This window comes from Macrobrachium nipponense, chromosome 2 (assembly GCF_015104395.2).
Source record: "Macrobrachium nipponense isolate FS-2020 chromosome 2, ASM1510439v2, whole genome shotgun sequence".
Classification (NCBI taxonomy): domain Eukaryota; kingdom Metazoa; phylum Arthropoda; class Malacostraca; order Decapoda; family Palaemonidae; genus Macrobrachium; species Macrobrachium nipponense.
The window spans coordinates 58,066,010-58,087,163 of NC_087201.1; the positions used below are offsets into that span (position 1 = coordinate 58,066,010).

At 42.6% G+C, this 21,154-nt stretch overlaps 1 protein-coding gene across 1 annotated transcript in view; it reads left to right on the forward strand.

Annotated features, from left to right (window-relative positions):
- The window catches only part of LOC135220609 (COP9 signalosome complex subunit 4-like), a 123,352-nt gene that overhangs the window by 38,164 nt on the left and 64,034 nt on the right, over positions 1-21,154 (forward strand). The window contains exons 4-6 of the mRNA XM_064257912.1: positions 1,016-1,152; positions 15,066-15,180; positions 15,452-15,641. Coding sequence (XP_064113982.1) covers positions 1,016-1,152; positions 15,066-15,180; positions 15,452-15,641 — 442 coding nt within the window. The remainder of the gene's footprint in view (positions 1-1,015; positions 1,153-15,065; positions 15,181-15,451; positions 15,642-21,154) is intronic.

Here is a 21,154-nt window from a genome sequence, read left to right on the forward strand (position 1 = left end):
TTATACCAAGTTGGTTTATGTGAAATAAGCTAGGAATGTTATTGTATAATCATTATTAATGACTTTTAGCAGTAATCCTTCAATTATCTGGATTAGTAGAGCCAAGGGCCTATCAGATAAGGGCAAGTAAAAAAATCTAGGGGTGTTCAAGGGCAACTCCATACCTTTCCTCATAGTTATGTGAACATCACATAACTGTAAGCACTAACATACTTATAAATACTATCACACCTAAAATTAAAAACTGTATGCAGCAGGCGATAATGAAAAAAGTAACTATGTACCTTTTTCCCATCTTTGTAACATGTAACTACATAAATACACTTGAAAAAATTTAATCTCTCTCTCTCTCTCCTCTACTCTCTCTCTCTCTCTCTTCTCTCTCTCTCTCTCTCTCTCTCTCTCTCTCTCTCACATGAATGACACAGAACATTCAGTAGGTACGTTGCATGAGTATCAGTACAAGCTGGGGATGAGACTAGACTTGACAGGCCAGGGAGGAGAATAGTATGCAGTAAACAAAACAAGCTCTATCGAGTCAAACATCTACCTAGCCCTTTTCAACCACCCTGCATTGCATCCCTGAAACTGCTCCCCAGCCTCACTCACCTTCCAAAACAACTTTTCTACACAACCTTAATGTTTTTCTCCCATGGTGCCCAGCCATCTGACCTAAACCCCCACCTTGGAAACTTTTTCCAGGCCTCCCCTACCCCCAAAAACCCTTTCTAGCCTGTTTGATTGTGAGCAGTGGTACCAGAATCTTCCTTAGGCCATGCAATATTCCCAGCCATCAGACAGCAGTTTTTTAAAGAATGTTTTAAGTTATATATATATATATATATATATATATATATATATATATATATATATATATATATATATATATATATATATATATATATATATATCATAGATCTTTAGGGTCTTTGTCCCTGAAGGCAATCCAGATAATTAAAGGATTACTGTAGTACGTATTGTGTTCTTCATGCTAAGATATTAAATAATTTGTCAGGTACAACCCAGGGTCATTAGTTTTGAGGAACAGGTAGCAAGCATTAGACAACATCTTGCAGACATATATGAAAGGGAGAACTCCTGGAGAGATGCTGCAGCTGTTCTTACTGGAATACCACTAGAAACAGGACAAAAGTGAGTATCATGAATTGTACCTGCCATTAGCTGTCTGTAATTATCCCAGAACTTTGAATAAGTGCAGATATCGTAGCTTAACTAAAGACTAGTTATATTTTTAATAGATGTACTTTTATATATGAAATTATAATGAAATTTAATGTCAGTTTTGTTACTCCCTAAATTAATGCTTTGTATAATGAGCTTACCCAGTATTTACATTGCTATAGTTTCCTCATGCATGGCAGCTTGAATTAAAAATTTTGCAGGTGATAAATATTTACTAATAATTTGTTTATTTTGATGTTAATTTCATGACTAGATACATTTTTATGATACAAAAATAATTTACTAATTTTCAAATAATTATATTAATACTTTATTAGTAAGTATAATAAGATTAAATGATAGCAAAAATGATAAAAATTAAAATCTCTCTCTTACTGAGATGAGAGAATTTTTATGGTACATGTATGTATAATATGTTTATTAATATTTTCAAATAATAATAATATACAGGCAGTCCCCGGTTATTGGCAAGGGTTCTGTTCTCCCCATCCAAGGGGACTTCGGATTAGGTTATATATATGGTAATATAAAGAATCATAAAGAGGGCAACCCCCTCTGCCTGATCATCAGACAGACGACTTATGCCTTGGCATAACACTTGACCATATTCTGACCCCCTACATCCCGTGTAGGTATAGTCTTCGACCATCTGCCAAGTTCCTAGAGAACATCAAGGATTCTCCTGGCACTGGCACTATGGCTTCCCTCAATGTGAAATCTTTTTACAAATGTCCCCGTTGATGAAAGTATAGTTTATCCTTGACCGAGTCTATAGGGATGAATCAACCCCTCCCCTCATCATCCCACAGTCATCACTGCGAGCCCTTTTGGACATTTGTTTGAAGAGAGTTCCCTTCTCCACCCACCGAGGACATATGTACTGGCAGAAAGACAGCATAGTGATGGGATCCCCATTAGGAGGCTTATTTGTCAATTCCTACATGGGCACCAACGAGGAACAAGTCTTCGCCCAGATCTAGAGCCCTCGGAAACGTCCGCCATATCGATGGCATCGTTCAAGTGGACACCAAGGATGAAAATTAATTTAGGAATGTGCCTTAATAGCAAAAGCAAGTGCCTTGCCATACAAACATACAAACAAACAGTCAGGGCTTGCGTACGATGGGCCCTGTCCCACTGCTCCACCTGGCAGGACACACCTCAAGAGTTAGACAGCTTCCCAAGTAGTTGTAAATAACGGGTACTCTAGTAAACTAATTAACCATGAGATTGAGATAGCTCTTGAGAAATGGTATAAAAATGAAGATGTACATGAAGAAGAAAAAGACACCATCACCTTATACAGGCAGTCCCCTGTTATCCGGGGGGGTTTTGTTCTTAGCGAGCAGCTAATAAGAGAAAACTGCCATTAACCAAAACTTGGTGATTTACGGAGTAGATTCGATAAATGGCGCCAATAACCGGTTAATGGTATACCTCTAGTATGTGTGTTATGGTGTCATAACTCTATTATCAGCACCTTATGGTGGCATAGCTCTATTATCAGCATCTTATGGCACCAATAACTGGAACTTGGTCCATTATGGCACCATAAATCGCCAATTTTAGTTGTGCCATAAAACCAGATCACCATTAACCGGGGACTGCTTGTACTACAAGGCCTTTATGCACTCTTAAGTACAAGGAGGAGGAGAACACCATTAAAAAGATCATGATGGAAAATGTCACTCCCACTGAAAAAAGAAAAAGCATAGAGCTTGTATATTACAAGAAGAAAAGAAGTCGGGACTTGATAAGGCAGAACAACCCTTTGTCCCCAGCAGGAGACCCCCTGAAGCATTCCAGTGTAGTATACCAATGACAATGCCTTATCCATGGATGTCCTGGAACATATATTGGCATAACTGCTGTGCGTCTCGCAAAGAGGATTTCATGTCACATACAAAAGGCAGCTATCAAGAACCATGTCCTCAATTGTCACAGTTATGCTTAATCCCTTGACAACATTATCAACAACACCACCATCACCGGCAATGCCCCAGACCCAAGAAGACTACGCTTGCTGGAAGCCATCCTCATCCTTGACAAGAAGCCCTCTTTGAATACTACTCAAGAGACCTTCCTACTCCCTACTGAACCAGTTAAGCCAATCAGAATTCATCACTAAGAACCCCATGCTTTGCAACAGACTATGTATACTGTAGGACTCCCACAAGAATTTCAGTCCCACAACACCTGCCCGACAATGTCCTTCTGGGTGTAAGGATGAAATATTGCAAGGAGGAGAAGACGACGATGACCACGTGTTGTATTTGAATCCCCCATTTGGCGTTTTAATAGTCAATTTTAGTGCAGAAGAAAAGTCAGTAATAAGAAGAATAGAGAAACTTCTATACAAATTAAATGCAGCTGAAATAGCCATTATTTTAAATAAAACCTGTATTAATGAAGGTCTTGTAGCATATATTATTATTATTATTATTATTATTATTATTATTATTATTATTATTATTATTATTATTATTATTACTACAGGTTTTATTGAAACTAATGGCTGTTTCAGATGCATTTATTTTGTATAAAAGTTTCTCTGTTCTTCTTGTTACTGACTTTTCTTCTGTACTCAAGTTGGCTATTAAAATGCCAAATTCATGTGAAAAACGTGGTATTTGTCAAATTGAATATATTATACAATATGCAGTACGAATTGGATCTTAAGCCTAATCGACAAAAGATACTAAATGACTCAATCTGGATTCCTCTTGCTCAGGGGCATCTGGCCACCTTCTTGTTAATCCTGCACCTGAAAGGCTTGGACATCTCTTTATTCTGGGAAATCTCGGTGTTGTTTAGGAGTTTTGAACGGTCCTGTTCAACAAGAGAGCTCAAACAAGTGATGTGCAATCTTACTCTGGTCATGAGTAGTCTCACTCGAGCTCCATTCAAACCACCACGTCAATCGTCAGTCGGGAATCTGACTAAAGACAGTTTTCCCATTGGCCTTGGCTTCCTCAAAGAGAGCGGTTAAGCTTCATGGCCTGAGTTATGACAATAAAAGCAACAGGGGTTAGAGGTCTGTGGCCTTAGGATTTGTCCTGGAATTCGTAGGTAAGACTCAAAATCCCCTGATAGCAAATTTTGTCTTGTTTTCATTTTTCTCTTGAATGAATTGGTGAAAAGTGATCCTTAGAAGTTTTTTGCATTGTCCTGTCAGAGCTCTGCCCTGCTATCTAAATGATTCTCCACCTACGGCCTAGGTGTCATAGGCTTTATGTTAACACCCAGTCCAAAGTGGAAGTTTCCAAGATTTCCTTTTCATTCTGGTTGCGTAAGGTGATTAAGCAGGCATACTCCTCACCAGATAGTTCTGTCATAGTGTCTGTGCAGTCTAGAGCATATGACATCAAAGGAATGAGTTCCTCTCTGGCAAATAAAAACTTGTGTGTTCATAGGATTTTGAATGTGGTTCCTGGTTTCAGAAGACCACATTCACTTAGTTTTCTTGAAGGACATTGCCCACAGGTCCTTGGACACTTTTTTTTCTTTGGGTCTGGTAGTAGCTGCCTATCAAGTTATGTAGCTCATCCAGTGCCCCGAGTGGGACAGTTTGTATGTAACCTAAGATGATTGTGTGGGAGAGAGAGTGAGGGAGGTGGCTGGTCTCCTTCTTTCTCTTTTTTTCCTTTCTTCTTCATGCAGGCGGGTTGAAGAATATGACACATCATAAGCAGGAATTGGTATGATACGGGGGAATGTGGCAGCCATACTGGTTGCAGTGATTTGGTTTGTTCCTATACAGTAAAGAAATCTGCATCTCAGTAGCACTTACTCATCTCTCTAACAAGGGGAGAAAGGAGTGGTAACAAATCTCTGTGGCCTATGTGGTTTGTTGCTTGAACAGACAAAGTTCTTTTTACCTTCCACAAATGCAATGAATCTGGATATATCTCATTGTGTAGAATCCCAGACGGTTGAGTTTTTAGATACTCTTTTATCTGTTCTCTCACGGTCTCAGATCCCCCTCTTTAGACCTCTATCTTTTAGGAAGGATGGTCAGGTGGGCTGGACCCCCAGCAGTTCAGGGTACTTGTACCTCCCTCCAAGTATCAGTCTATCCTGTTGTTAAGACCGAAGGTTTGTTCTCACTCTTTCTCTGCTCACGGATCTAGAGCGAGAATCTCGTCTAGATCTCCAAGATGAAGGCTCCCTTAAGACAGAGGTAAGTTCGTCTCTATTAGCATTGGCATCGTTTTCGAGCGTCGGCGAGCCCGGCCTCGGCCTCCTATCCAGACGGACACTGCCTTCCACGAACGTATCCGCCGAGGTTGCCAACTCTCTATTTTTTCGTACTTTTAATAGGAGCCTTATCGTCCTTCGTACGTATTTTGAACGGCCTTACGGGCGAAACTGGAGGGACCTGCATTCCATCCTCTGCTGCACCTTTCGCCGCCAACGTCGATTTTACCAGAGGTATCGCAGTTTTTGCGATCCGAACTGGCAACTCCGCCTCGGCCGCTAGCTCGCCGGCCGTCACCTCTCTCGCTTGTTCGGACTCTTGCGAACGGCTTCATCTGCCAACCTTGTGCTTAATAGCCACTGATTTTCCGACCTTCTTGCTGACTTGGAAATGACAGTCTTGGTCCGAAGAAGAGGAAGAATTGATTCTTCTCCTCTTGGCCCGAGGATCCGCTAGGAACTCCCGAATCCTCCTCCAACGCTTGACTGGCACTCGCCGTGACGTTATCGGACTTAGCGATGACGCCGAACTAGAGGAAGAAGACGAAGAAGGCGAATCACACTTTTTCTTTTTGTCTCTCTTATTCATTCTCTCCTCTATATCCTGTAATTTCTGCATTACAGTTTGCATTGACGGGTCAGAAGGCGTATTAGCGTCTGGGTGCAGCGAAAAAGGGCCGAGAATCGGTCTGTGACGTCATCACGCCTGCCATCTCAGAGTGTGACGTATGTTGTGACGTCATCCCTCTCGTAGGGAGAGACTGAGAGGTTTCTGCTGGCAACCGCACATTTGCTACCAAACTACCTCCCACGTTCTGCATCGCTGTAAATACTGAGTGGGATGGTGAAGCAGCGGCATTAATTCCCATAAATTGCAAGCCCGGGGGATGAGGAACATTCACCGCTGCCGGACCCTGCTGGAACCGTGACGTCATATAATGCGCAAGCAGACCATCCAAGGTTGGTACGCCTGGTAGGCCTAGCGCTGACCACGTACCATCTAACCTATGCGCTTGCGTAGCAGGAGCCTGGAACAAAGATGGCGGATCTCCCCCTCTACTTGCTGGGAACAAAGGAGAGTGCAATTATTCATAAAATTACCCAAGGCCCCTCCTGACGTTTCCGATACAGAACCGCTAGGAGAAACCGAAGGGGTATGAGACAATTCAAAAGCAGGTGGAGAAACATATGGAGCAGCCTGGTTTATTACCGATACAAAAGAAGCCGGTAGGTTTGGTCATCCAAAGATGGCGTCACCCCCTTTCTTTTGTATTGGCTTTTTCCCATAGAACTTCTTCCACTGTTCCACCGACCAACCGCGACAAACAGAACACGGATTAGTAACCGTACATACGTTTTCCCTGCACCTACTACACGTTGGATGAGGATCCGTCGACACCGAAGTTAGGAACCTAGAACAAGGGAAGCCACTGACTCCTGGGCATTTCCTTTGTCTCCTCTTCGAAGCGGTAGACGATCCCGATGTTGAGGCAAAATTCTCCATCATACCACGTATACACTCTTACCACACACTGATCACACTTGGAGAAAGAAAAGGAATGAAAAATAAAAAAATGAAATGGATAAAGAACGGGCAAACTGAAAAAACCGCTTTAAATGAGATAGACAGTAACACGTCTTATCTTAAAGGCGGTAGGAAGGAAATAACTGATGGGTCACAGGTAGCCGTGGGCATTCTGGGTATACATGCCCCGTGACCTGGTATAGATGCCATTAGTCCCTGGATCTACAAGTGTAATTTTAATTCTACCGGTTTCCAGCTTGGCGCTAGTAAATCCTAATGTTAAGACCGAAGGTTTGTTAGTTATGAAAAATACAAATTAGTTACAAATTTGGTATTTTTAATCAGTTTGTATTTTTCTTAGCTAACAAAGCCAGGGTCTTAACATTAGCTGCCCACCTCATATCCCGGGTTGGAAGAAAGACTGGTGCGTCACAAGGTTCCAAGCCTTGTCGGTGACCAACATCCACTTTGTATACATATGAATTGCCAGATGCTACAGATTCCTTGTTTTACAATCTTTTGATTGTTTTAAACCGGTTTCCAGCTGGTGCTAGAAGATTATCCTATTGTTAAGACCTCAGGTTTGTTAGCTATGAAGAATAAAAATTGATTAAAAAATTTGTCATATTAGCATTAACTGTATACAATTATTAAGTCATTGTCTTCTATGATTGCTGTGGAGTCTTACAAGAACCTTCATGGGGTACTGGATTTCTTTAGTCTAAAGGCACTTACAGATAAATAATGAAGTGTTTGGCCAATTGCCAGTCAATTTTTTTCTCTTGAACTACTACATTTGTGAATGTCTAGTCCAGCTGTCAGAGTACCAGTTCACATAAGAAGATGCTTATCATCTGTAAATCTTGGTCCTTTTTAATATACTTCTGTTAAGAAAGACACCATCTCACCAGAAACATTAGCCTCTTTTATATAATTAGTTTCATGCATTTCTGAACCATGCGTGCAAAAAGCATTTTATGAAAGTGAATTTATGTTCCATGTACAATATCGGTATCCCTGTGTTCACCCAATATTTTTGCCCCGAAACATTGTGGAACACATTTCTGCTTTAACAAAAAATATCTGAATAACCATGGTAGTTTATTATCTCTGGTTATAAATAGGAGCTGCAAGGTTCCATTCGTAACATTAGATTATAAATTGGGAGTACAGGGTGTAGTACATACTATTTACAGTTACAAACATAAATTGTAGTGTCAAATACTAGTATCTGCTAATAAACTGAAGTCACAAAAGTAATGTACATAGTATCACTGATTATAAATTGGAGCCAGAAAGTTGAATACATTGTGTCTATTATATACAGAGAAACTAAAAAAAATGGCATGTTGTTTCTGGTTATAAACTGGAGCTTCAAATGAGGATACATAATGTGATGTTAATCTTGTTCCTTACCTGTCAGTTCTTTCAAGAGTACATTTTAGTTTCAAGAACTTTTAAAAATATGTTTTCATACAATCAACTTACCTGTCAGATATATACATAGCTAAGACTCCGTCGTCCCCGACAGAAGTTCAAATTTCGCCCGCCACTCGCTACAGGTATGTCAGGTGATCTACTGCCTGCCCTGGGCGGCAGGACTAGGAACCATCCCCGTTTTCTATCATATTTTCTCTGTCGCCGGTGGTATCAACATTGTTGTTATTACCTCCTGACTTAGATTCATTTTTCAACCTTTGATCAACGTTTTTTCGGCTTTTTGGTGACGTATTTGGATCGTGTTTTGGCATTCGCTACTGTGGACTGTTTTTGGAATAACTCTTTTGGATTTTTCTCAGTATGTCTGATTCTAATGTGAGTGTGAGAATGTGTGTGAATGTAGGCTGCAGGGTGAGGATACCGAAAGCTTCGGTTGATCCTCACACTGTATGCCGTAAATGTAGGGGGTTTCAGTGTTCTGCTATTAATACTTGTAAGGAATGCGAGGGATTGAATGCAGAAGAGTGGAAGACTTTGACTTCTTATTTGAAGAAGTTAGAGAGGGATAGAATTAGACGATTGAAAGGTGTGAGTTCAAGGCCTATTGAGCCTTTCACTGATAATTCTAATCCTACTGATGTAGATTCTCCCTATGTATCTCATTCTCAGAGTGCTTTTTCGGATTCGGCATCGGAAATCGCCAATCTGAAAGCTACAATTAGAGATATGAAGTCCAAGATGGCGGACTTCAAAGGTAAGGCTAGTGAAAGTGAACATTACTGTGAAGTGAGTTCTCCCAGTGTTGTGGAGGGGGCGTTTGATCGTCCCTGCGACGCTCCCTAGGCCTAGACCTCTTCCAAGCTCACAAGCCCAGAGGAGAAGGAAAGTCGAAAGCCTTAAGGAGGTTGTGGGGGATCCCCAACGGTCAGACGTCCCTTCAGCTAGCTCTGCTTCGTGGCAGGCGGCTCAAGGGCGCTTTAGAAAAAGCGTCATTCGCGAGTGTTTTCTCGTCATCTCCCTCTCCCTCACCTAAACGAGGGTGGAAGGAATCGAACTTGTCAAGACCGCTGAAGCGTCATATGAAGCTGACATAGATTCTAGTCCAGAGCGTTTCTCAGATGACGCTCCGTCATCTAGCAAGAAAGCGAAGGGGGCGTCAGCGTCACCTGAAGTGTACGCGGAAGTACCCTTTCCTTCTTCTCCCCCGAGTGATGACGAAAGACGTCATGCACTGGACGTGGGAGAAGCGTCAAGAAAGATCATCATGGCAGTTCAAGAGCAACTGTCATCTCTAGTGGGAGTTTTAGCGCCACGTCGGAAGGACGTGACGCTTCCAATTAAGAATCTCGTCCTCTCTCACCTGTTCAACGAGAAGCGTCATACAGACGGAAACGCTAAACGTCTTACAGAAACGTCTAGTTCGAGAGCGAGAACAGGTGCTTACGAGAGTGTCGTAACGCCAGAGAGACGTAAGACGTCTTTTAGACACGAAGCGTCATTGGAAAAGGAGCATAGACATGACGCTCCGTCCAATATTATGACGCCAAGTAGGACGCCTTTGGAGAGCGGAGCGTCTTCCAAGCGCGAAGCGTCATCGAGATGTCAGCAAAAGACGTCATCCATGACGCTTGGCGAACGGGAAAGCGTCATGTAAGCGGGAAGCGTCTTCTAAAATTCTAGAGAAGCCGAAGCCTATGACGCCTTCAAAGACTATTAGAGCGGGAAAGAGGAAGGAGTATCATTCCCTTAGCCCCTCTCCTATTAGGAGTTTGTCTCCTCAAGAAGACGAACGTTCGGAAAGGAGAGCGGAGAAGCATGTGGATCCCGAGTTAGAGGAAAACTCGGATGACGAATATAGTGGAAGGGGAAGGTCTCTCTAACTATAAGGTGTTGACTACCCCCTACTGCTGGAGGAGTACGGAGACGAGTTGACTCCTGCCGCTCCTCCTTCTCCGCGCTCGCTCTTTTCCAGTACTAAGACAAAGAAGCCTTCGTCTTTTCTCAAAAATGAAACCTACCATATCGATGAAAAGAGCTTTACATTCCTTAGACTCTTGGATGAAGTCTAAGAAAGACTTAGTAAGGACAGTCTTCTGTATGCCTCCAGCAAGATTGGCTGGGAAAAGAGGCGTTTGGTATCAGACGGGAGAGAATATGGGTATTGCTCTCCCTTCTACAACCGCAAACAGATTTTTTCGACTTTGGTTGACGCTTCAAGGCGTCCAAGTCTCAATTCTGCACGGATTACATGGGGTATTTCGGAACTGGATCATCTCCTCAAGGGACGTCTTTCGTGTATTGGAAGTTTTTAACTTCTTAGATTGGTCCCTTGGGGTGATGTCCAAGAAAGCACATGATTCGGAAGGAATCGAACCTGAAGCCCTATTATGCATATTGTCTTGTATTGACAAGGCGGTACAGGATGGATCTTTTGAAATAACCTCTTTGTTTGGAGCAGGTCTTTTAAAGAAAAGGACTGTATATGGCGCCTTCTTAACTAAGGCAGTCTCACATGCTCAGAGAGCAGCACTTCTATATGCGCCCGCTATCTGGACTTTTTCTTTTTCCCCTTCCTTCCAGGTTAGTAAAGGACATTGCGCATTCTTTACTGAGAAGGCAACTCAGGATCGCTGACGCAGTCAGCAAGAAAGAAGAAACCTGTTTCTGCATCGGACAAGAAAGGACCCAGTACAACGGTGCAGCCCTTTCGAGGTGTTCCGACCTCCAGACCTTCCACAAGGAGGAAGGCTCCAGAGAAGAGAAGTAGATCTGCTTTTCGTCCCTTTAAGAAAGGAAAATGAAGATTCTCTCCTCCAAGCACCAGTAGGTGCCAGGCTCCTGGGATTTGTGGAAGCCTGGACACTGATAAATGCAGACGCGTCATCTTTGGCGATCTTAAGGAAGGGATATCGTATCCCTTTCCTGAACACTCCTCCCTTAACGTCAATACCAAGGGAACTATCAGCCAAATACAAGGATCCTGTGCTGAGGGATACTCTTCGATCGATGGTGGAGCAAATGTGGGACAAGAGAGCGATAGAATTGGTACGGGATCAACGCTCCCCGGGGTTTTACAATCGCCTTTTTCTGGTGGCGAAAGCCTCGGGAGGCTTGGAGTACCCTAGTACTGGACGTCAGCTCTCTGAACAAATTTGTTCAGAAGGAGAAGTTCTCCATGGAGACTTCTGCTTCAGTCATGGCGTCATTACGTCAGGGAGATTGGATGGTGTCTTTAGATCTCCAGGACGCCTACTTTCACGTCCCGATCCACCCTTCATCGAAGAAGTACCTCCGTTTCATGACGGGGGGAGGGGGGAATGGATCTTTCAGTTCAGAGCCTTGTGTTTCGGCCTGTCCACAGCTCCTCAGGTCTTCACAAGCCTGATGAAGAATGTGGCGAGGTTTCTTCACCTCAAAGGAGTGAATGTCTCGATGTATCTGGACGACTGGCTCATCAGGGCCAGATCGGAGAGACAGTGCTTGGAGGACCTAAAGTTAACTCTCGATTTAATCAAAGCGTTGGGATTGCTTGTGAACCTCGAGAAGTCTCAGCTGACCCCCAGACAAGACCTAGTCTATCTGGGGATTCGGATGGATTCTCGGGGTTTTCGAGTTTTCCTTCGCAAGAGAGAATCGCAAAAGGTTTGCGAATAGTCTCTCTCTTCTTAGAGAAGCAACAAACGTCAGCGAGGGAATGGTTGAGCCTTCTGGGGACGCTTTCCTCGCTACAACAATTCGTCCCTCTAGAAGACTGCATGTACGTCCGCTTCAATTCTTCCTCAAGAGGTCTTGGAGCTGGAAAACCGGACAACTGTCGGACGTTTTTCCCATTCCAGTGGAGATAAAGTCACACCTACAATGGTGGTTGCTCCCTCTGGAAGAGAACAAAGGGATCTCTCTAAGAACACAGAACCCAGACCTAGTGTTGTTCTCCGACGCGTCGGAGAGAGGTTGGGGAGCGACATTAGGCTCAGAGGAAGTGTCAGGCACCTGGGAACCAGCACAGGTGTCTTGGCACATAAACTGCCTAGAGCTCTTCGCCGTACATCTGGCCTTGAAGAGCCTGGAACCGCTGGTGTCAAACAAGGTAGTGCAAGTAAACGTGGACAACACCACCGCACTTGCCTACATTCGGAAACAGGGAGGGACGCACTCCTCGTTCCTTTACGAGCTCACGAGAGATCTATTACTTTGGACGTCTCACAGGAACATCTCCCTGCTGACAAGGTTCGTACAGGGAGTAAGGAATGTGAGGGCGGACAGGCTCAGCAGGAGGAACCAGGTCCTTCATACAGAATGGACACTACACGAGGAAGTGTGTCTCGATCTCTGGTCTCTGTGGGGAACTCCTCATGTGGATCTCTTCGTAACATTCATTTCAAAAAGGCTCCCAGTGTTTTGCTCGGTCGTGGAAGATCCAAGAGCACTTATGGTGGACGCCTTCCTGCTAAACTGGTCTCGAGTAGACGTTTATGCTTTTCCCCCATTCAAAATCCTGGGGTTAGTAATGAAAAAGTTTGCGGCGTCAAAGGAGACGAGGATGACGTTAATAGCCCCCTTTTGGCCGGCCCAGGAATGGTTCACGGAGGTGGTAGAGTGGATCGTAGACTTTCCAAGATCCCTACCAAGAAGGACGGATCTTCTCAGACAACCACACTTCAAGAGGTACCATCAAAACCTCCCCGCTCTCGCTCTGACTGCCTTTCGACTATCGAAAGACTTGTCAGAGCGAGAGGCTTTTCTCTCGCGAAGTGGCAAGCGCGATCGCGAGAGCACGCAGAACCTCCACTAGGAAAGTATACCAGTCGAGTGGGAGGTATTCAGAAGGTGGTGTAGATCCAAGAAGTTGTCCTCCTCCACTACCTCTATAGCGGAAATTGCTGATTTCCTGCTATTCCTGAGAGAAAAATCTCAGCTAGCCGTATCCACAATAAAGGGATACAGAAGTATGCTCTCGGCTGTATTCAGGAACAGAGGATTAGATCTGGCAAATAATAAAGATCTCCACGATCTCATAAAGATCTTTTGAGACTTCAAAGTCTAAGGAACCAGTACCTCCGAACTGGAACCTGGACGTAGTCCTCATATCTGTCATCGGATAGATTCGAACCTCCTCATCTGGCATCGTTTAGAGACATAACTAGAAAATGCCTATTCCTATTATCTTTAGCTACGGCAAAGAGAATTAGTGAATTACAAGCTCTGCAGGATAAAGTAGGATTCAAGGGAGACTCGGCTATTTGCTCGTTTAAGACCCTGTTTTTAGCGAAAAACGAGAATCCCACGAATCCCTGGCCTAAGTCATTCGAAGTCAAAGGAATGTCGAGTCTCGTAGGCAGAGAAGCAGAGAGGTCTCTATGCCCTGTTAGAGCGCTGAAGTTCTACCTTCAGAGAAAGCGTCAGTTTGGGAGGCTCTAGACAAGGTCTGTGGTGCGCGGTAAAAGACCCCACACTGATGTCCAAGAATGCACTGGCATTCTTTGTAAGAAACGTCATTACAGACGCTCATAAGGTCTGTCCTGACGAACAGTTACAACTACTGAGAGTAAAAGCTCATGAAGTAAGAGCTGTAGCGACGTCTCTCTCGTTTTATAAGAATATGTCGCTTCTTAAAAACATCATAGATACGACATTTTGGAGATGCAACTCAGTATTTGCATCTCATTACTTGAAAGACGTTCGCGTGACATATGAGAAGTGTTTTTCTCTAGGTCCTTTCGTATCGGCGGATACGATTCTGGGTACGGGAGCCGACACCAATCCTTAATATGTATATACTTTTCTTCTTTTTGGATATGGTCTGGAGTCTCTTCGAACAATAGAGGACTTAGGCTAGCACGGGCGGCCGTCTGTGTTGTTCAGTAAGAGACGCTTGTCATATCCAATTAGATGAGTATAATTTTTTTTTTTTTTGAAAATTATGTATGTGTGCGTAGTGGTTTTGAGTTACGGTTGTTGTGACGAGTTCGGGATAAACTCGTAACAATCCTTAGTTCTAACATATGGTTAGGATCAGGTGGTCGGGATTGGGTTGTGTGCTCCTTCATAAGGTGTATTGTCATATAAGTGGATCAGCACCCATTGACAAAGTCCTTTTAGGCTCTGCCGAGTAAGTGGATAAGACCCCATCGGCAGACCCACAAGAACTCTTGGCCATAGATCATATATCTCGCTAAAGTTTCTTGAGGTGATGCAGACTACTGGGCAAACACCCACGAAGTCTACCACCTATCAGGTAGGAACCAAGGTTTTATTTATACCTACAACATATGTTGTTTACCTGTCTATTCCATATAGTAGCTGTCTCTTACCCTCCACCTAAGGGTGCCAATCAGCTATGTATATATCTGACAGGTAAGTTGATTGTATGAAAATGATATTGTTATGTTACAATAAAGTTTCATACATACTTACCTGGCAGATATATACAATTAAAGGCCCACCCAGCCTCCCGCAGGAGACAGGTGGAAGAGAGAAAATATGATAGAAAACGGGGATGGTTCCTAGTCCTGCCGCCCAGGGCAGGCAGGTAGATCACCTGACCTACCTGTAGCGAGTGGCGCGAAATTTGAATTTCTGTCGGGGACGACGGAGTCTTAGCTATGTATATATCTGCCAGGTAAGTATGTATGAAACTTTATTGTAACATAACAATATCATATTTCCAGTTTTATACTAATGCTTTTTTATACGTTTTTAGGCAGTACAGTGTAGACTATAAATTGGAGACCTACCTCAAAATTGCTCGACTTTATCTTGAAGATGATGATCCAGTTCAAGGAGAAGCTTATATCAATCGTGCTAGTATTTTGCAGGTATGGACTGAAGGATAAATGCTTAACCCAAGCTCTTTTGTAATAATCTTGTTTAGCGCTGCTGTAGATGTAGCATTGAACCCATTGTTTATTTTTTAATATTTACATATTGTTTCATTGTGTGGAGTTAGGGAACAGAGAAACATAGTAGTTATGAGATACTAAAATGTTTATGATTGGGAATATGTTTAAAATTAATTTTGATCATGCATCATATGGCTGTGTTGTTCATCTGTCTCTATGGAGTTTCCTTGTACTATTCTTTTGGCAGGCTGAATCCAAGAATGAGCAATTACAAATATATTATAAAGTTTGCTATGCTCGTGTCCTTGATTATCGAAGAAAGTTCATTGAGGCTGCCCAGCGATATAATGAGCTCTCTTATAGGCCCATTATTCATGAGGATGAAAGAATAGAAGCATTGAAAAAAGCCTTAATATGTACTGTTTTAGCTTCAGCTGGTGAGTAGTAATCTGTGCTCAGTCTTACTTATGTTTATATGGTAGTATTAAAGATTTCTACAACTTATGCTTTTATGTAAGTATCTTACCAAATAATTACATAACTACGAATATTTAAGTACTGACAGCTAAAATTTGAAAATACCAGTTGTGATTTGTTTTATTTTGGTGTAGATAGGTAGCCCCGCCCACTGCTGCTGTAGAAGGGAAACAACATAGCAGAAAGCTCAGTTTATTTCTGCCAGCTTCCAACGAAGGTTGTATAAAGCAGCTCTTTAAACATGGATTTTGTTGCGTTTACTGGTTGTTGAAATTTGTATGGGTGAAGTATTTTGTTGTTCTTTTCATAGCCATTCGGATTTTTAGATAGTCAGGCTGTAATTACAGTTTTTTTTTTTTTTTTTTTTTTTTTTTTTTATAGGGTTGGAGACTTTTTTTTCAATCACATCTGACGATGTCTGACTTGGGATTATAAGACGGGGTTGACATCTTCTAGGTATGACTCGCATATGGTGTGCACCCAATGTAAGGGTCAAGTTTGCTCTTCAGATTTGACATGTGCTGAATGTGTAGACTGGGATGATAGACAATGGGGGTTTTGTCTTCTCACCTTTCCAAACTAGAAAAGAATAGAAAGCGTAAGGACCTTCTTTTTGCAATTTTCTAAGCCCACCAGGGAGGTTCTTTCATTCAGTGCTATGTAAGTCCTCTTCTTTGCAACGTTTGCCCTTTTGTGGAAGCAAGCAAAGGCCCCATTCCAGGACAAGAGGTAACATGCATTTTATCTCGAAAGGTATGAAAGATCTTTAGCTAGTCAGGAATCTTCCAAATCTTCATCTGAAGTTCCTATTAGCTCCGTTATGTCTCTTAAGCCCAGTCTCTCTACTGTACCACCTAATCCTTTACTCTACTCCCAAGCTTCTAAACCCAGTGCCATTGCCAGCCTTGAAGTAACATTTGAGCTTTTGGCTAACTTAATGGTTCAGTTAGGAGACAGTACGTGTTCTTTTCGATTGAGAAAAAAGTGAAGTGTTAGTGTAGGAGCTGGCTGGCCGTCCCGCCGATTCTCCTACTCCCCCACACCTGCCCTGACCTACTCCCCCACACCTGCCCTGACCTACTCCCCCACACCTGCCCTGACCTACTCCCCCACACCTGCCCTGACCTACTCACCCACACCTGCCCTGACCTACTCCCCCACACCTGGGAGAAGTCACACTGGAGGCCCAAGGGAGGTCGGTGGGTCGGCCCCTCAGTCACACCTGTTTTAGATTCCCAGGAGGCGAAAGACAGTCACTGGAAATGTGTCATGGATTATGCTCATTGGCTTTCTTCAAGTTTGGAGTATGACACTTCAGTGATAAATCCAAACCACTGAAAAGCTCTTTGGTGGACATTTCTTACACCCCTCAGGTGGTTAAAGAATTGAAACCCTCTTGCAATTTCTGGGATAGCCCAGAGTCTTTTTCATCAGAAGGTTCTCCAGTGAGACGTCAAGAAGGAGTCTCAACTTTTTCCCGACCTGTTGTTAGGTGCAAGCATCAGTTTGGTGCACCCATCGGCACCAGGGTTGTCTTCAGAGCATCAAGCAGCGTCAGAGCATGTTTTAGATAGTTCTTGCTGTCCTAGACAGTCTAGTGTGCAAGAGAGTGTAGGCACTACTCAGTGCCTAGCTCCATTTTGTGTTTTGGCTCCCGAACAACCAGTAACTCCAGGGCATATGCTGTCTCCAATTTGTGGCTTGGCTCCAGAGTGTCCAGTGACTGTCAGCCGCTCATCTGTTATCAAGTGTACCGCAGCTCCTGAGCCCCTGTTGGTGCTTGAGCGCCCATTGGTCCCAGTGTTCTCGCCTGCGCCTGAGTACCATGCAGCGTCAGTTACACATGCAGCTTCTCGTCATTCAACCCTTCCTTCTGTTGTTGCGGTTGATACCCACCTCTTTCCGGTGTCATTTGCTGAAGAGGAGAATCAGATTGCAGAGGATTCCAAACCCCTGACGGCATATGGGCGCATTTGCGATTTTTTCTCAAGCTACCCCACCTTTTTCAAGCCAGCTGCTCCTGCTTTACCTGCCTCTACTTTTCAGATGAATAGTATTTCTTCTGAGTCATCTAAACTCCCTTGGATGATTCTTTCGACTTTAGCCGGTAAAGTTGAAAGCTGGCTAGCCGACAAGAGGGAACAAGGGAAGGCTGTCTTCTCTTTCCCACTGTCTTGCCTGACCAAGAGAAGGCATTTGTGCTATGCCACTGGAGCGTCTCCCTCTTTGGGTGTTTCTGCTTCTGCTCAAGGAGACTTCTCAGGTCATATCAAGTTTTCTTGAAGATCGGCATTTGCTGCAGCAAAAGGTGATGTTTTCCTTAGCCGAGATAGATCATCTTCGCAACATTTTTAAAGTTTTTAAAGTGGCTAGCTTCATGGATTTGGCAATAGGCACTTTGCCAAGAAGATTGAAGATACTCCTTCAGGCTCTACAGACATTTCTTCTGACCTGTTGGCAGTTCTCTCCTGTATAGACAGAGGCATTAGGGACAGTTCCTGTTACCCGTTCTTCTAGGTTTGTGATGTGTATTCTGAAGAAATGCAAACTTTGTTGTTCCTTCACATTGAAAGGAGTAACCTAACCGCAGAACTCGGCTCTCCTTTTATCCCCTCTCGTTTGCGACTTCTTTTTGCAAGATGTGGTAAGCAGAATTGCCTGTAACTTGCAAAAGAAGTCAACCCATGACCATTTTTTGCAATCTTCTAAGCACACCAGGGAGGTTCTCTCAATCAGTGCTAAGTAAGTCCTCCTCTCCCATGCAACATTTGCCCTTTTGTGGAGGCAAGCAAAGACCCCAGTCCAGGACAAAAGGTAACTTGCATTTTATCCCTAAAGCAGTCAAGAATTATTCATCTAACCCCACCCATAAGAAGTGAGGTTAGTCAACCCTGTGCAGCAGTAGGCGCCAGACACTTTTCTGGCAAGAATGGAGCTGAGCATTGGGTAGTAGAGGTCCTCAGAGCATACTCTGTTCCCTTCATCACAGATCCTCCCTTAGTCAGGCAACCCATCAACTTGACTGTGTACTTTCTCGGATCAGAGAAGTATTCTGCACTGGCCAAAGAGGTTTCTGCTCTCCTCCAAAAAGAAGCAATAGGGAAGTGGCAGATTTAGAGTACAAAGGCTTTTACAATTGCCTATTTGTGGTCCCGAAGTTGTCAGGCGGATGGAGACCAGTGCTGGATGTCAGTGCACTGAATGTTTTCATATTAAAGACAAAGTTCAGAAGGAGACAATTAAGTCAATTCTTGCTTCCATTCATCAAGATGTGTACTTCCATGTCCCCATACATTCAGACTTCAGGAAGTACCTCAGTTTTGTCTTCAGAGATCAAGTGTTTCAGTTCAGTCACCACAACCAAGTCATTCCTACAGAATGGACTCTAGATCCAGCAGTCTGCCTGAAACTTTGTAAGTTGGTGGGGAAAGCCAATGACAGACCTTTTCGAGATTGCCAAAATTCGTCTTCCACTTTATTGTTCTCCAGTTCCAGATCTAGCAGCATGGGCAGTGGACACCATGCTCCTAGACTGGTAGGATAAGGAACTGTACATTTTTCTGCTCTTAGGAATATTAAAGGAAGTTCCAAGCCCACAAGAATGTATTGATGATTCTCATCACCTCATTTTGGCCCTTCAGAGAATGGTTTTCCCAGACTTGATAAGTCTATTAGCAGTTTTTCCCAGGTTACTCCCCCAAAGACAAAAGCTGCTCAGACAACCACACATAATGAGGGTCCATCAAGGATTGTCCACGGTGGCTCTGACGGGCTTCAAATTGTCGCCAGACTCCTCAGAGCTAAAGGCTTTTCAAGAGCAGCTGCAGAGGCCATCTATTCTTATCTCATTACCTTTAATGCTTTGGAATAGTTCACATCCACAAATCCCACCTCCTAATAATGTTGGAATCAGCTATGTAATTACTTGGTAAGTTACATAAAAATTATATTTTTATAATAAAATTAGAATTTATGTATACTAACCAAGTGATTACAGGATGGAAGCTCACCCTCGTCCTGTCTCATAGATGATGTGGCATAAATAAATTGAGCTCTCTATGTTTTTTCCCTTTTACCCCAGTAGTGGGCAGGGCTACCTGTCTACACAAAAAAACAGAGTGGCTACTGCAATTTTCAAATTTTAGCTGCGAGTATTTAGAAATTCTTAGCTATGTAATTACCTACTTGATAGGAATACATAAAATCTCATTTTATTATGAAAAATATCATATGTGTCCTACTGTAAACCATTTGGTGTGGAAGGGAAAAATCGAAAGGGTCAAGGACTTGCACACTTTATTTATATATTTACATTTATACATGAATTTTTTTTATTAAAGGCAGTCCTCGTTTAGGGATTTTAAAGCCTACGGCCACTGCACACCTTCTTTCGAAATTCTAGACCAGTTAACAGCGCCCTAGACCAGTCAAACGGCTCCGTAATCCCGCAATGGCACAATAAGTAAAATTATATTTATGCAGTATGGTACTATAGAATTTACTGTACAGTAGTACTGTACAGTACATTATAGTATTATAAATACTGTAAAGTGAAAAAAGCCTAGCTTTAATCCTTTGGGTGTCTAGAGTATGTAAAGATGTAATAAGGTTTTATACAGCGTACAGGTAGCTGTAGTGTTCAAGTTACGATAATTCGTCTTACGATAATCCAGTTTTATGAGACACCAAATTACAATAGCCTAACTTTATCCCATCTTCTAGTTACATAAGTTCAAAAACAGCAAAAGAGAATGATGAAAGTATGGTTTTAACATTATACTCGTTGCGTAAACATGTACAGCCATGAACAACCGAACGAAAAACAAATTTTTTTTTTTTTGTCTGAGTACAATCGAATTGGATAACATCCGTTTGGCTTGTATTGCAATCATCATGCTATAGTACACTATTACCGTAGTTGTTATAAATGGTGTTATGTATAACAGTACTGAGATATCTTAATGTAATAACTTTATTCACTATAGATCAAAGATCAATTGGGAAATACTATACGGTTAAATTTAAACCTAGTTATAACTGAAGCTGAGAAAACTGTTCCAGGTGCTAATGACCATTATCGTGCATCGGCAACAAGGATAAAACTCCAGTAAACGTATGCCATCAAACACTACCGTAGATAAAATTGAGATAAAATCATTTTAATCAAAACAACTGTGCTTGAAAGAACACATTTTACTGTTGGTTTCATGCCGATATAAGATAAATTACGTAAAGTTCATATTACGATGATATAAAGGAAAATTGCGAACGGAACCACATAATTTTTTAGGCAATAAACATGCCACCAACATAATCTGTTAAAGAAAAAAAATTAGTTCACAATCACAACAAGACCTATTCAATTCATATTTCCCCCTAAAAACACGTCGTATATAAGGAAAAATAACCTTGTCTCATATAAGTCAAGTATTTAGATATTCGTTTATGCTAACTAGAAGCAAGAAAATTCGCT